A 14,880-nucleotide genomic window follows, 5' to 3' on the forward strand; every position below is an offset into this window, starting at 1 on the left:
TCCCATGGCCTCCAACTCGACACGGTGGTGAAAGACAAGACGAGAGAGGGCCGCTTGGAGCACCCTCACAAGTCCGTCCTCCCATGTGCGGTCAAAGACCTGGACCTCAATCTCCTCAAGCTGCTTCACATGTGAGCCTCGGAGTGTGCAAACCACCATCCAGGACATCTCACCGTCCTTGGTGCTCTCCATCTGTCCCCCCTTCACTTCGGGTGCCAGGCGTCCAACGGCCTGTGACACCTCGACGAGGGCGGTCTCAAACAGGTAGGGAGGCTTCTTAAAGCCAAGCTGGATGCTCTCGGTGAACATCGGTGGATCCATCTACACAAAAGTTTTAAGTTCTAAATTAGTAAGATGATCCAAGTGTGCCAAATTTTAAGTGCATATAGTAAAAAGCATTAATAACAAATATAAGTAAAGTTAATTATCTAAGAGAAAGTAGGGGAGAGACTAGGCTTTATTTCAGCATATAGTCATCTCGTTTTTATTTTAGAAAATAGTTTTTGTACTATCTTAGCGTCCATGCTAACTAGGGCCTCCTAGGGTCAGGATGGCTCGATACCAGCTCTCGTGGGGACCCCGGACTAGCTGTCCGAAATTCCCTGTTATGCATTCAACTCACGATCCCATGATCGGTGCACCGTGAGCACATAACCGAACCGAATATCCAGAATTACATCATCCATTACGAGTACCGAATAAATAAGTCTTACAATAGCGGGATCACATGTCCCGGTCTTACATAAATGCCACGACGGGCAAGTTCAAACACATAGCAAGCGGATACACGTCAACGTCGTCGGGCCCAAGTCATGCCTTAGACCTACGGGCGTCGACTTGGAGATCGTCCTAGGTCGCATAGTCGTCCCGGTATCCTCCGTCGTCTTCATAGTCCTCCTCATAGTCCGGCCAAGTTAATAGCCGGGGACAAAGCCGTGAGTACATTTGGAATTGTACTCGCAAACCATCAAAGGGGTGCTACAAAAGCTATCTAAAAGAGACAAGCGAGGGAGAACAGTTTCTCTTGTGGATATAGCATGCATCAACAACAGGTGTAGGCATAGCGCTCCGGCTTCTCAAGTAAAGGGAGCACTATTGGTGTCCGATGGCATCTCTATATCTTTATTGAAGAAGAGTTGCATTTCTCCATCTCAATTGATAGATATGCGAGGAAAGGTTCTATGACATCTCTATATCCTTATTGAAGAAGGGTTGCATTTCTCCATCTCAATTGATGGATATGCGAGGAAAGGTTCTATGACATCTCTATATCTTTATTGAAGAAGAGTTGCATTTCTCCATCTCAATTGATGGATATGCGAGGAAAGGTTCTATGACATCTCTATATCTTTATTGAAGAAGAGTTCCACTACATGAAACACTAGGAGAAGTCCCCCACTTGGTCTTAGTTTTTCCACGACCATCTCCATATGGTCGACACACGCCCTTTTCCGTACCTTTCCGGTACACTCAACACAACACATCCTTGCAAAGCATTTGATAAAACAAAACTCAAGCCCCGGTAAAGGTAGACCTTTGCAACCCGTCCATGACCGCGGACGCGGCTATTCGAATAGATTTAACTCTGCAGAGTGTGCGCACTTTCCCCACAAGAACTGATAAATCCGCCGGGATCATCCCCGGATCGTCATACGAAAGTATGCGAGACTCGAATAATCAGTCATAGTCTTTCGCCCATCTCCCTTGGCACAAGTCCTTCCCTGCGGGCTTACCCCTTCCCGGCACCCCGGCAAGCATACCTCCTTTTGAGCGTATCTCCGGCGCCACGACGGAAGACCCTCGGTAATCGTCCGGCTATCGGCTAAGACGTTGTATTGCCTCCTCCGGAGCGCAACCCGGCGTCGGAGGTCATCTTGACCCTCCCTAGAGAGTTGTGAAGGGTGCTTATGCCAATTTCAACGGACTACGGACTAAGCCCGTGCCCACTTTGGATAATGTGGTTGCGCGAATAAAAGTTGGGCTGGTGTACACATATACGCAGTGCCACTTTTTAGAAACCATCTGTTTTTCCCACAACACCTTGGTGTTCCACGAACAGCCATAAACCACTTTCCCAAACATCCTTATCAAGATCCTTTGTTTTTCTTAAACCATACACTTGGGCTAACACACCCAAGGTTTTCATAAACATTTACAACAAGGTAAACCTTGAGGGGTTCCCATCCTAAAATTTCATGCGTAGGAGCTACTAAATAACATGGCCGAGATGTAGATCATCATCTCAAGAGGGAATAGGTGGGTGACATAAAAGGGGTTCTTGCTTGCTTAAGGTAAGCATGTAAGATGATAACATAGGGGTGGATCAAACTTTCAGATTTGTGGTGCTACTATTCTACTAGAGTGGGGTGGTTGTGATACCCAACCATTTTCAAGGGAGTACACGGCATACTTCTCTCAATTTGAGAAACACACCAAGCATCATGACTTTGATACCTAATTAATTAACAAGGTAGGGGTGTGGTGCAATAATAATTATGGATGGTATAGGCTCGGGTTGAGCACTTATGAAGACTCAAGGTAATAGCATGGCCGTGACACCATGCACCTCTCCCATGTGTGAACCAAGATGAAAAACCACCACAAGGAACTATTCCTATTACAACCATACATAGATCACAAAAAGAGATCACCACATAAAGAGAGACAAGATGCTTAGGGATATCAACAAATGACATCCAACACCACATCATTCAGAGTTCAAAGATGGCTTGCCTTGGTTGGCTTGTCCCTGGTCCTCCTCAAATCCTTCTCCAAAGTCCTCCCCTTCAACCTCTCCCTCGTTCGTATCTAGCGTCGCCAAAGTAAACGATACAAACAATCAACATATATTCAATAACCAAGTGTAACAAATGAAAAGAGAAAATATGCAGGGGAGTGGTTTGGCAGAAAACAAACATGATTTGGCCATTTTGATAAACAATGCATCAAGGTTTAATTAAAAGCATCAAACCCTAACCCTATCATTTCATGTGACTCACCTACAATCATTACCAGAGACTAAACATTACTAACAGAGGTTTCTGGTATTTTTCCTAGATGCACAGTAACAATACAAGATTAACACAATTGGAATCATTCAAAAATATTTATTTTTCAATTTTAGGAATTAGAAATACTAACCAGAATACAGTGATCGTGTTTTATACTTTAGAAATCGTACAAAAATCCTAAAAATACAAGGCCAGTGGCATCTGAAAGGTATTTACATACTGGTTCTAATGCAGTTGGAATCATGTCAATCGGAGCTACCAAACAAATTTTATTAACGAAACAGTTCACAGGCAGATTTGCATTTTAAAACTTTGTTTGACAAATTTTCAAAGAAAGGAAAGGGCGGGAACGCCCTGGGCCGTGCAGATGCTATGCCGAATGGGCCGGCCCAGTGGGGCTCTCCGGTGGCCGGGAAAAAAGAAAAAGAAAAAGGGCCGGGGGCCCGTGGCGGGTCCGGCAGGCCGACGTGGCCATGCACGCCGTCGTGGCCGTGCATGCGCCATGCACCCGCCCGATCTGGATCCGACGGCCCGGATCCGGCGCGTGCGCGACGTCGGAGGCGCCGCCGGCGCGGAGGAAGAACGGGCGGCCGGGGGCTTACCGGCGGCCGGCTGCGGCGTGGATCGGTGCAGACGGGTCGGTGGCGTAGGCGTGCGTGGCGTGCGGGTGCTGGCGGTGTCCAGGGGCTGCTGCTCCTCCTTGCTCGGCGTCGTCTGCGTCACGGACGGCGTCGGAGCGTCGTGAGCGGCGGCGTCCCGTGGCGTTCCCGAGGAGAAGAAGGGAGGGGCGGGGTCGGGAGGTGCAAGAGGCGTCATGGGAGAAGGAGATCGGGGCGGGGAGCGGCGTTGGCGCCGTGGCGTCGACCTCCTGCGCGTCACCCACGCGGTGACCGTGGTGAGCGCCTCGGCGTGGCGACGACAATGGCCTCGGCTGCCGCTCGAGCAGCCGCAGAGGGAGTGGAGCAGCCTTGCGGCGTAGTGAGTGGGGGAGCCGAAGGGGGAGGCGTGCCTCCGGTGGTGTTTATATAGGCGGAGGGAGGCGAGGCGGTGGCGTGGGCGGTGGCGATGGCCAACGGGCGCGCGAGGGCAGGCGTCACGCGTAGGGCCCGCGGTGACGTAGCCCCGGTGGCGTCGGCGAGGGAGGAAACGAGGGGTGCACGGCAGGCGAGGCGTGATGGCGGGCGAAGCGAGGCGTCGAGCCATCATGTCGCTTGACCACCGTGGCGCGCGCGTGCGTTTAGTGGCTAGGGTTTTGGCGCGGGAGGGGGGTGCTGGTGATGTTTTGGGCCAAAAGAGAGGGGTGGTGCGAGGTAAGGTTGGGCCGGAGTGAGAGAGAGAGTTGTGGTGGTGTCCACGGCCCGAAAACAGAAAAAAAAGAGAGGGAAGAGAGAAAGAAAAAGAGAGGGGAGGTTTCCCCTCTTGTCTCTCGGCCAAAACTCAAGAGAGAGAGGAGAGAAAAGAGAAGGGGCAGGGGTGAGAAAAGGAGAGGCCATGCCAAGTGCATGTGCCCAAGAGTGACAAGGGATCAAGTGCACAAATGTGAAAAGAAAGAATAAAAAGATGATGATGGTGTTTAAGGTGAAAACCCTAGGTGATACTATATCATTTTCCCAATAAGGGAGGGAGGTGTTTCCCCTCAGGAGGATGGTGATGGTCAACAGCAAAAAGCTAGGGTTTTTAGTAAAGTGAAAAAGAAATGGTGGTGAAGGTCATAGCCAAACACAAAATGGTTCAAACCCTACTGATCTTAAAATGGGGTTATAATATTAACCAAGGTAACTCCCTAATTTTGAATAAACCTAAAGAAATTTTTAAGACCAGAACACTCATGACTCAAACAAAAACTCATGAAATCATAAAATGAAAAGTTTTTTGTTGGCCCTAAATTTAAAACAGTAGGAAAAATGCAGGTTCTGGAAAATGGGGTGTTACATATACTCAAAAGGAAGGCGAAGATTTCTTCGATACCTACTCACCTGTGGCGAGATTGACCACCATTCGAGTACTACTGTCATTGGCTGCCTCACACGGTCTTCTCGTTCATCAAATGGACGTTAAGACGGCTTTCCTAAATGGAGAGTTGGACGAGGAAATTTACATGGAACAACTCGATGGTTTCGTACCGCAAGGTCAAGAAAGAAAGGTGTGTAAATTAAAGAAATCTTTGTATGGTCTCAAACAAGCACCCAAACAATGGCATGAGAAGTTCGAAAGAACTTTGACATCTCGTGGGCTTTGTTGTCAATGAAGCCGACAAATGTGTGTACTACCGCCATGGTGGGGGTGAGGGAGTTGTCCTATGCTTGTATGTGGATGACATACTAATTTTTGGGACAAGTCTCAAAGTGATTGAGGAGGTAAAAACCTTCTTATCTCAGTGTTTCGAGATGAAAGATCTTGGGGAAGCTGATGTTATATTGAACATCAAGCTATTGAGAGATGAGAATAATGGGATTACACTTGTGCAATCTCATTATGTTGAGAAGGTGTTGAGCAGATTTGGATATGCTGATTGCAAATCTTCTCTCACACCTTATGATCCTAGTATTGCTTCGAAAGAATGAAAAGGCAACTAAAGATCAATTGAGATACTCTCAAATCATTGGTTCACTCATGTATTTAGCTTGCGCTACGAGGCCTGATATCTCGTTTGCCGTGTGCAAACTTAGCCGGTTTGTGGCCAACCCGGGAGATGATCATTGGCATGCTCTTGAGAGAGTGATGCGCTATCTAAAGGGAACCATGAGTTATGGAATTCATTATACCGGGTATCAAAGAGGACTTGAAGGGTATAGTGATTCCAATTGGATTTCTGATGCTAAAATGAAAGCCACAAGTGGATATGTTTTCACTCTTGGTGGTGGCGCTCGTTTCCTGGAAGTCTTGCAAGCGGACCATCTTAACGAGGTCAACTATGGAAGCAGAACTCACAGCATTAGATACCGCTACTCGTCGAAGCGGAATGGCTTCGTGAGCTCTTGATGGACTTGCCTATGGTTGAAAAACCAATACCGGCTATCCTCATGAACTCGTGATAATCAAACTGTGATTGTCAAAGTGAAAAGTTCTAAGGATAATATGAAAAGTTCCAAACATATCAAGAGGAGATTGAAGTCTGTCGAAAACCGAAGAACTCCGGAGTGATAGCATTGGATTATGTCCAAAGTGCTAAAAATCCGGCGGATCCTTTCACTAAAGGACTATCAAGAAACATGATAGACCTTGCATCGAGGGAGATGGGTTTGAGACCCACTTGAGTTGCCGAGGGGTAACCCAACCTATGTGATCGGAAATTCCGTGAAGTAGGACTCGGGAAAACAAACTGGAGCAACCGAGTTGAGAGAAAATTTAATACTCCCACTCCGCCGTGGATGCAATTCTCTCATAGCTACCGTAAGGCGGGTTGACAATGTCTTAATGTGTTACGAGCGGCTCTTGATGAGCGAAGACGCCGTCCTACAGGGCGATCTTTTGAAGAACACACCTATATGAGTGACACTACTCGGTCATAGTGTGGGAGATTTGGGTGAATCTCTAGTAAGCTCATGAAGGGCCGAGGAGTATGACTTATAAGCTCCACCCGAGGGGAAGGCTAAGGTAGCCTAGTACCGTGCCGGCATTGAGCGAAACTTGCCGCACAAAGACCGACAATTCAAGGCATAGTCCATTGTTCGGTTGTAGTCAAGCGTAGCACCTTGCCTAAGTGGAAGTTCAACTTAACGAGCCTCCACCGAAGTGCGGTATATTAAACGATAAATGGAACTAATGTGTCATCCGATGTGCATATGAGATATGGTGGGGGATTGTTAAATGTAGATGGGCTGCAGCCCAAGTAAGGCAGCCCATATAGTCTACAATTCCCGAAATCTCAAGGCCCATCACGTTGGCGGCTTGGGACAGCCTTGGGGACAAAGTTTAGTCCCACATTGCTAGTTGGGAGAGAGTTGGAGTGGTATATAAGGGCTGCTGTTCTAGTCATTCCAAGTGAGTGAGAATAGAAGAAGCCCTCGCGCACTCCTCCTCCTCCGCCCGTCTCGGCTCGGCACGGCACGTCACGACACGTCACGCACGCACGTCGCGTTTCGTGACTCGAGTTCGAGTTCGAGACACACTCAAGGAAGCCTAAGTTTTTGCTTGGTGCACCAACTGTGTTGGGTACGTGTCGACCTGCATGTGCATGCTCGCCGCGTGTCCCTGGCTTCCTACGCGTGTCGACGCGGTCGGGGCGGCTCTCCTCCCAGGCTATACAAGGAGACCGATCAGATCTGGAGAATAGTGCTTTTAGATCTCTCTCTCTCGCGAAGTTCCTTTTGCTGCGCTACTCTCTAGTCTTCCCCATCCCGACGACTGCGTGCACAGCCGTCCGGGAGAGCAGTCCTCCGAAACCCCGTCCGTTGAGATCCTGCACCGGGAGACGGGCGATAAGGTTTTTGGGGAGCGTCTCGGCGCGGCCGCTCGCCGCTGTTCGTCTTCTTCATCGACGGTTCGGGCTGCTTCATCGACGGATCCGACTACACCATGGGCGACATCAACAACTCCCATGGTGGTGGTGCTTGCTGCTATCGGTGCGACCTTCCTCGGTCGCGGTGTACGTGCTTTTACTCTCCTACCTCGCGACTGCTACTTATTCCATGTTCAGATCTGATGCATGTGCTTAGTCTGATGTGTATGGTTAAGTATGCTTGTGCATCTGTAATCTTGCTTTCGGTAATTAAACTCACATGAAAATTGCCTAATAATCCAACAGTACGATGGATGGATCACCGGCCGGGTGGCCTTTTACGTCACTTGATTCCGTCCTTATCACCGGCATCTCATACACCGTGTATTCGACAGTTTGAGCCTGTTTTAGGCACGTAGTACCAGACCCACAAAAAGGCAGTAGCGTCTGAAAGCCGGTACTGTCGCTACATGGCCAGCTGTTTGTTGATGGCGAATCAAATCATCTGCACGGTACACGCACTGCATCAGTCATGACGGCCCCTACACTAATGAGAGCGTACGACGCGACGTCCTCAGGTCCATGGCACGTGACGGTGTCTGCAGACCATGCTTGGACAAAATACAGCTATGTCACAGTTAAATCTATTTTTTTTAACAAGCAGAGTTAAATCTATGCATGGCTCAAATTACATGTATGAACGCATGTATGCATGAAAACGCAGTCCTTGTTCCAACAACCAAATGCTTGTTGATACATAAACGTTCTTCCTTTTTTTGGAAAAATCTGACCCTCGGACAAAATAAACTTATATGCATGCCTCATGTAATGTAGGCGAAACTATTTCGGAAACTGACCCAGGCGCCAAGAATTTTCGGTATGGAATGGGCTCAGGGGTTAGTTGGGCACCACGCCGACCTTGATTTGGCTCCGTCCTCGTTTACATTGAACACATAAGTCAAAATTTAAAATAGTTTCAACGAAATATTAAATAAGGCGTTGGTTCGCCAAAGGATCCGTTTTTTTTTTGACCTGGCTACAGGGCTTGCGCCAGCCTAAACAATTTTACAAATCACTCGAAGGTATACAAGGGGATCGTTACAAGCATATTTTAGAGGGGTAGAGGAGCTAAATAGAAGGGTGTGGATTCATGGGGGTCATAACCATTACACAAAGAATTAAGAAGAGAGGTTGAGGAGGAAGTGTTGCATATATAGGCCCAAAGCCTAACATCCTCAATGCACCGGCGGGACACAAGAGAGAGATCCTCAACAACGCCATTAAAAGTAAGAGCATTTCTTCTCTTCAAGGTGCTCCAAGAAATGACGGTGTTGATGGTGGATTCTTCGAAACCGCGGCAACGCGAGAGCAAAAAGTCGATGAAGCTGGTATAAGCGTGGGGTCGAAGTCGTGGTGGAAGAAGGCCCATACTTCCCGGGCCTGGGGGCACACATGCAATAGATGATTCATGCCTACATCCTGGGGGTAGGAGAGGGGTAGCCGAGGCGCAAAAGCTGATGGCGCAACCACCGCTCATTGGTGGGAAGGCGTTGTTTCCTATCCAGCTTGCAGACGATCTTGCACTTTAAAGGGGCAGTGTTTCTTCAAACCTTAGTCGCCACATCATCGATCTGTAGATGCCAGAAAGAGTTGAGATAGAAACTTTTGTTTGACGGTTTTTTGTTAGAGAGACAACAGTCACGTAAGTCGGAACATCGTGGCGAGTGTCCACCAGGCTCATCTCAGAAAAAAGGACACGAAGATCAGCCAAAACGGCAAACGTAAGGCACAACCAGAGGAGAGGGCCGTGGCAATGCTAATCTTAGGGCGAGTGGAGTGAGAGAAGAGGTTGAAAATCTTCGTTGAGTAGGACATCTCCGTGCCAAAGATGAAATCAGAAAGTAGTAGAGTTACTGTTGCTAATAAGAACTTTGGATACAGAACGGAAGGATCCAATTGCCGCAATAATATCATTCCAGATGAGTGCATCAAGGTGGTGGCGGTCGCGCCAAAGCCTGCAGACGGCTCATAGGGTCAAATTTTAAAATATATTTGCCGATAAATTAAGTATTGCAATGGTCTTGCCATGGGATGAGATTTTTCGGAAAAAAAAAACTAGGTAGTACATACACAGCCTTGATGACCAGCCGCAGGCGGCGGTTCATCTCATTCATCGGTCGCTTCAGCCCTCCTGGCCTGGGTCATGGGCGAAAATGCCCAGCGTTGATAATTTCAGCTTTAGCTTCACACTCATTAGCCAAGCCAATACGAATGGAAATGGGAATGAATACATCCGACAGATCGATGGATCGCAATGCCAGAATTAATAAGGAGGTCGCTGCCGCGGCATCAATTCTCGCATCTGCCTAGCTGGTTGGATGGCCCAATCCGACAATAATCAGGCTGGGACTGCAGCACCACCTCCCCCGCTAGCTAAGAGCGAGCAGCGTACGGGTTACCTATGATTTGTGCAGACATCTTCATCGAGGGAGGATGCTCATTCGCCAATTCGACCCTACCCAGTACAGTGGGTAGGTCCATCGCTGCACTGCACAAATCTGAGCAGAGCAACGTCTTGAATATCCACTGTGGAGTAGTACGGCACACTGCAAAATTAGGAATCAGTGAGCCGTCCGTGCTTAGTGCTGCCATCGGCAATTCTGCGAATAAACTTCGTTAAAGTTCTCCACCCACCGCAAAGACCACAATTTTCAACCGGGGAAGTTTTGATCGAACCACATGACACCTACAACCCACATTTTTCGTGTTTTTTTTCCTTTTTGTGTCTCTCAAACAGTATAGCATATCAATTTGAAAATTTGCAGGTCATCGGAATATTACAGGTAGAATGTGGCAAAAATAGTTTTGATTTTCTTTTGTGCAACTATTTGTTTTCAAATATTTAAAGATTCAAAACAATCTTTTAACTATATTTTTTTATTTAATGTCAAAAACGCCAAACTATGTTTCCACGTTCTATCTTAAATGTTTAAGTGAACTGCAAAGTTTTAAATTCAAACGTTGCATAGCGTTAGACATACAAAAAAAAGTTGTTTGGGAGAAAAAAAAAGGGTTAGCGTGAATGTTGGTGTACCAGTGAAAAGTTGAGTTATGGGAGAATGCCAATTTGCTTAAATTTGTTGATTATGATGGACGGTCTCTCTACTTAGGTTGTGTTTCACATTGAGGTGGATTATCATAAGCTTACTCGTCTTAATTCTTTTGTCTATTTTTGTGTTTACTCAACCTGCTTTTTGGTACCCATGTAGCTAATTTAAAACAACATGATATAAAATAAGCACAATGCAACAAAATTCAGCTATCACAAACTAAGCAATAGCAGTAGATTTGTTTTCTAGTTTGCCACCAACTACAATTTCTACCACCATTATATCTTCTTCTAAAGGCCTAGATATTGTCCGTTTTTCCGATATAAACCGATTATCTCTCTCTCCCTCCCTCCCTTCCTCCCTCTCTCTCTTACGATTGGTGTTGCTCTTCATTTCCTTCCAAAATCTGGGCTACAACTACCACCACACCCATGTCAATCCTTCACCCTAACTAGGAGTGTAGCTCGGCATCCCGCATAGGCCTGCAAAAGTGATATGACACCACAAATTAAACTAACCTAGTACAACTTAGCTAAAACTAAAGTCTCTAAGTTTGAATATGCAGCGTGCCGGATCGGCGGTGCTTCGCATCCCTACTCTAACTCTCAACCGCAGTGAACCTCTGTCATCCTAGTAATTACCTCCAATGGCATAGTTCTGAGCTATCCATGGCTCTACCTCAATCCGTGCCTCGTCTAAGCCAGAAAGGAGCAAGATAAATGAGAAAAAGGATATTTTTGGTGAGAGAAATACATATTGGAAAAAGGTCACGTATATTCGGAGTGGCAATGGGCCTCCTCTCCACCGGGGAGTGCCTTATCCTTGTCCCCATTTTACAACCGGGGATATTTATTTCTCATCCACATCCCCATCGAAAAGCTAAATTCATATGTTCTTCTCATAATTTTATGATCTTACTTTTTTACACACAAAAATAAGCAACTTTTGTAATAAATATGTGGTAAATTGACAATAAATGAATACCATATGTTAAATATACAACCCTAGACATAATGTTACGTGTTACTAGCTACAACATATTACCGATAAAAATATACTAATTTATATGTAAATACAAGCATATAACGGGGTATAGTGTGGAACGGGGATGGAGAGATATTTTTATCCCCATCCCCAATTTAGATGGAAATAGCGAGGGATTGAAATTCTCCATACCCATCCCTTTGTAGATGAATTATCCACGGGTTGCGGGGAAAAGGGCCCATTGCCATCTCTACATGTCATTCTTTGCAATTTTGATTCATGTGACAGGTTCGAGCTTTGACTTTCTGCCATTGGAGCTAATAATTACGAAATAGTCACTGTCAGAAAATCCAACCAATTTTAGAGAGCACAATAAAGAAGGTGCAAAAGTAGTCTAATGAGAAATTGGATGGAAAATTTCCCAACCACAATTTCGTGGGAGAATCTGTGTGGGCACTCTTTGGCGATCAAACGGATAATGCCAAACGTGGAAACAGTAATCTAATGAGAAGTGCTTATAAGTTGATGATCTTAACCATTCATTTCTTTAGAGTATTATCCAGTGATAATATTGTGTAGCTGCATATTTTCGAATTATCTGTAACTTCAGATTTAGAAAGTACGTCCAGCCGAACGATTGAACATTTCAATATATCTAAAGGTGCACACTGTTTTTTGTGCAACTCTAAGTTTAACAACCTAGTAAGATAGTGTTTCTGTTGTTTAATTTAGAAAAAAAATGGCAAATAATGCGTATTTTAATCCACCATCTGATTGAGTACGCACCATACAAAGACCGTTCAAGCCACACATGGTCCGGCCGATCGCGCTTCTATAAATGGCGCCCAACCTCGAGCATCGGAGCCAACTCGGCCGTAGGCATCAGTCACACATACTCACTCACTCACTAATCTGGTCGCACGGTCGTACTGTCCTACTACAATACAGGGCAGAGAAAGCTGCCAAGGGTCGTCGTCGATGGACGCGGAGGCCAGCGCGGGCGGCGCCATAGCCGCAGCACCACGGACCAAGGCGTGGGATTGGGAGGGGCGGGTGGTGTCGGCGGTGCCGGCTGCGACGGCGGACGAGGCGTGGGCGCTCCTGTCGGACTTCCTGGCGTTCCACCGGTGGCACCCGCGCGTGCCGATATGCCGCCTGGCGGCGGGAGCCACGGCGCCGGCCGCCGGGTGCGTGCGCTACTGCGAGGGCACCCCGCCCGGCGACGGGGCGCCGGCCGACTGGGCGCACGAGACGCTCCTCGAGCACGACCAGGCGCGCCGCTTCTTCCGCTACGAGATGAACGACAACAACATGGGCTTCGGCGCCTTCTTCGCCGCCTTCCGCGTCGTCCCCGCCGCGGCGCCGGCCGGCGGGTGCGAGCTGCGGTGGGAGTTCCAGTGCGAGCCCGTGCGCGGCACGCCCAAGGAGGCGCTCGTGGCGCGCCTGCAGGCCGGGCTCGACGGCATGGCGGCGCGTGTGCGCGAGCACGTCCTGTCCGCGCGCGCCGCAGCCCCCAGCGTGGCGGCCGGGTTGGAGGCCGCCGATGAGCTCTGCAGGCTGGACAACTCTATCGCCGTCTGAGCTTTGTGAACGCTTTAGACGTACTCACGTCACTAGTACACGTGTACCAGTGTACCACGTACTATGATGTATGTTCCGGCTGTGATCTTCTTGTTTCTTCTCGCGGCACTAGGTTATCCGGTGGTACTTTCTTCCTCTCTTGTTGTGTTCTGGGCCTTGGCGACTTGCCATCATCATGTATGTATGTACGTACCTACCGTTTACTATACGGAAGGACTCCTGTACTGTACGTACCCAGTATAAACGTACGATACCGTAATATATGGAATTCATCAAATGTCCAGTATTTTTTGCGGCGTAGAGTAGAGAACGTTGGAATGGTAGCTCTCAAACGGGTTGGGCTTGGGCCACGAGAAATCAGCAGTACAGTATTTTGTTTTTCTTACGGGGCCACGAACGGGAGCAGAGGGAGGCGCTGTGCTGTGGTCCAGAGTGCGGAGGCGTGGAGGATGGGTCGAGCAGGCACGTGTTGGTTCGATTCGAGCAGGCTTTGGAGAAACCCACGCGCGAAATCAGCCGCAGAGCGCGCGTTGATGCTGCTGCTGCTGCTGAGCTGGCTGTGTCAAAACAAGGAATGAGTCGATTCCTTTTCTTGTGCAACAACAAACCAGCACGCACGCAGAGTGCGTTCGTTCGTTAATTCGTTTACCGATCCGAGTCTCTCTCTTTTTTCTTTTTCATTCTTTTGCCATGAGCCAGCAACCCGGGCCTCATTACTTTTCGGGCCCTGATTCATCGTTGCTCCTGCGATCGGCCTGCTGGCTTCCAAGGGAAGCTCCGCTGTGTTTACTTGTGAGGCCCACCCCATTTATTCGGTTGTTGTCTACAGACATCAAACCAAGTTCAATTCGTTTCTTCTTTTTTTTTCTTTTTTTTGGAGAGAAACCACGAAACATATACTCCCAACACAGTATAACACACGCGGAATCTAGAAGAAGCTAGAGGACACAGGACCGAAAACATTTGCAGAAAAAACTCCAACACAAGAAATTTGCACAAAAGGGCCTAGAGGTCCCTGCAAACACCATCTTCTTCCTCCATTGCTGGATCCAATCCAGCACCTCGCCATCGTTGGCTTTGTGTACTGTAGTATGTGCCTTGGTGGAAGACTATCGGTGTGATGCATGGTTTACAAGAAACAATGATTGCTCTCTCCTACCTTGTCCCCGTCTCCCAAGCCACACATACGTCTGGCTTCCACCCGCCTACTCACCGTCCGCCAACTCGTCGGCATCCTCCTCCAACAAGAAAAAAGCGACGCATTGGGGAGAGAAACATGCAGGCGGCCCATGGACAGAGACCAGCCTTTTGGTATGGGTATTACCTCTCCGCCTTGGCTACAAGCCTAAAACCAAGACATCCCTATGCTAAGTTGTTTATCTGCTAATAAAAAAGAAGGCCAGCGTCGACGAGCATCATCAGCCGGCTATAAAAAAATAGCAACCAAGCCTAAAAAACAGCACATCTCAACATTCAGCGGATACAGGCTCCATCAGGTACAGGTTCAGTTAAACTTCTTCCACAATACAGAATACAACAAGAAGCCGCACATCATATTATTGCATAAACACACCACCACAAGTCCACAACAACAGACGTAGCCAAAGTTGGGAAAACACGAGCCTGCAGACACAACAGAAATGACACAAAACAGCTGCTGCAAACCTACAACATCTAGAGACAACAAACAAAGCTCAAGTCCATTTTTGTTAATCATATGCATCGCAGCGATAGGCAAGTCGATCATCCAAGC

At 47.7% G+C, this 14,880-nt stretch overlaps 1 protein-coding gene across 1 annotated transcript; it reads left to right on the plus strand.

The window, feature by feature from the left end:
* The first annotated feature begins 12,432 nt into the window (after window positions 1–12,432).
* On the plus strand, window positions 12,433–13,334 carry LOC124659505 (lachrymatory-factor synthase-like). The gene has a single exon (XM_047197375.1). The coding sequence runs from the start codon at window positions 12,525–12,527 to the stop codon at window positions 13,125–13,127; it is 603 nt and encodes a 200-aa protein (XP_047053331.1). The 5' UTR covers window positions 12,433–12,524; the 3' UTR covers window positions 13,128–13,334.
* The last annotated feature ends 1,546 nt before the right edge of the window (window positions 13,335–14,880 follow it).

This window comes from Lolium rigidum, chromosome 6 (genome assembly GCF_022539505.1).
Source record: "Lolium rigidum isolate FL_2022 chromosome 6, APGP_CSIRO_Lrig_0.1, whole genome shotgun sequence".
Lineage (NCBI taxonomy): Eukaryota > Viridiplantae > Streptophyta > Magnoliopsida > Poales > Poaceae > Lolium > Lolium rigidum.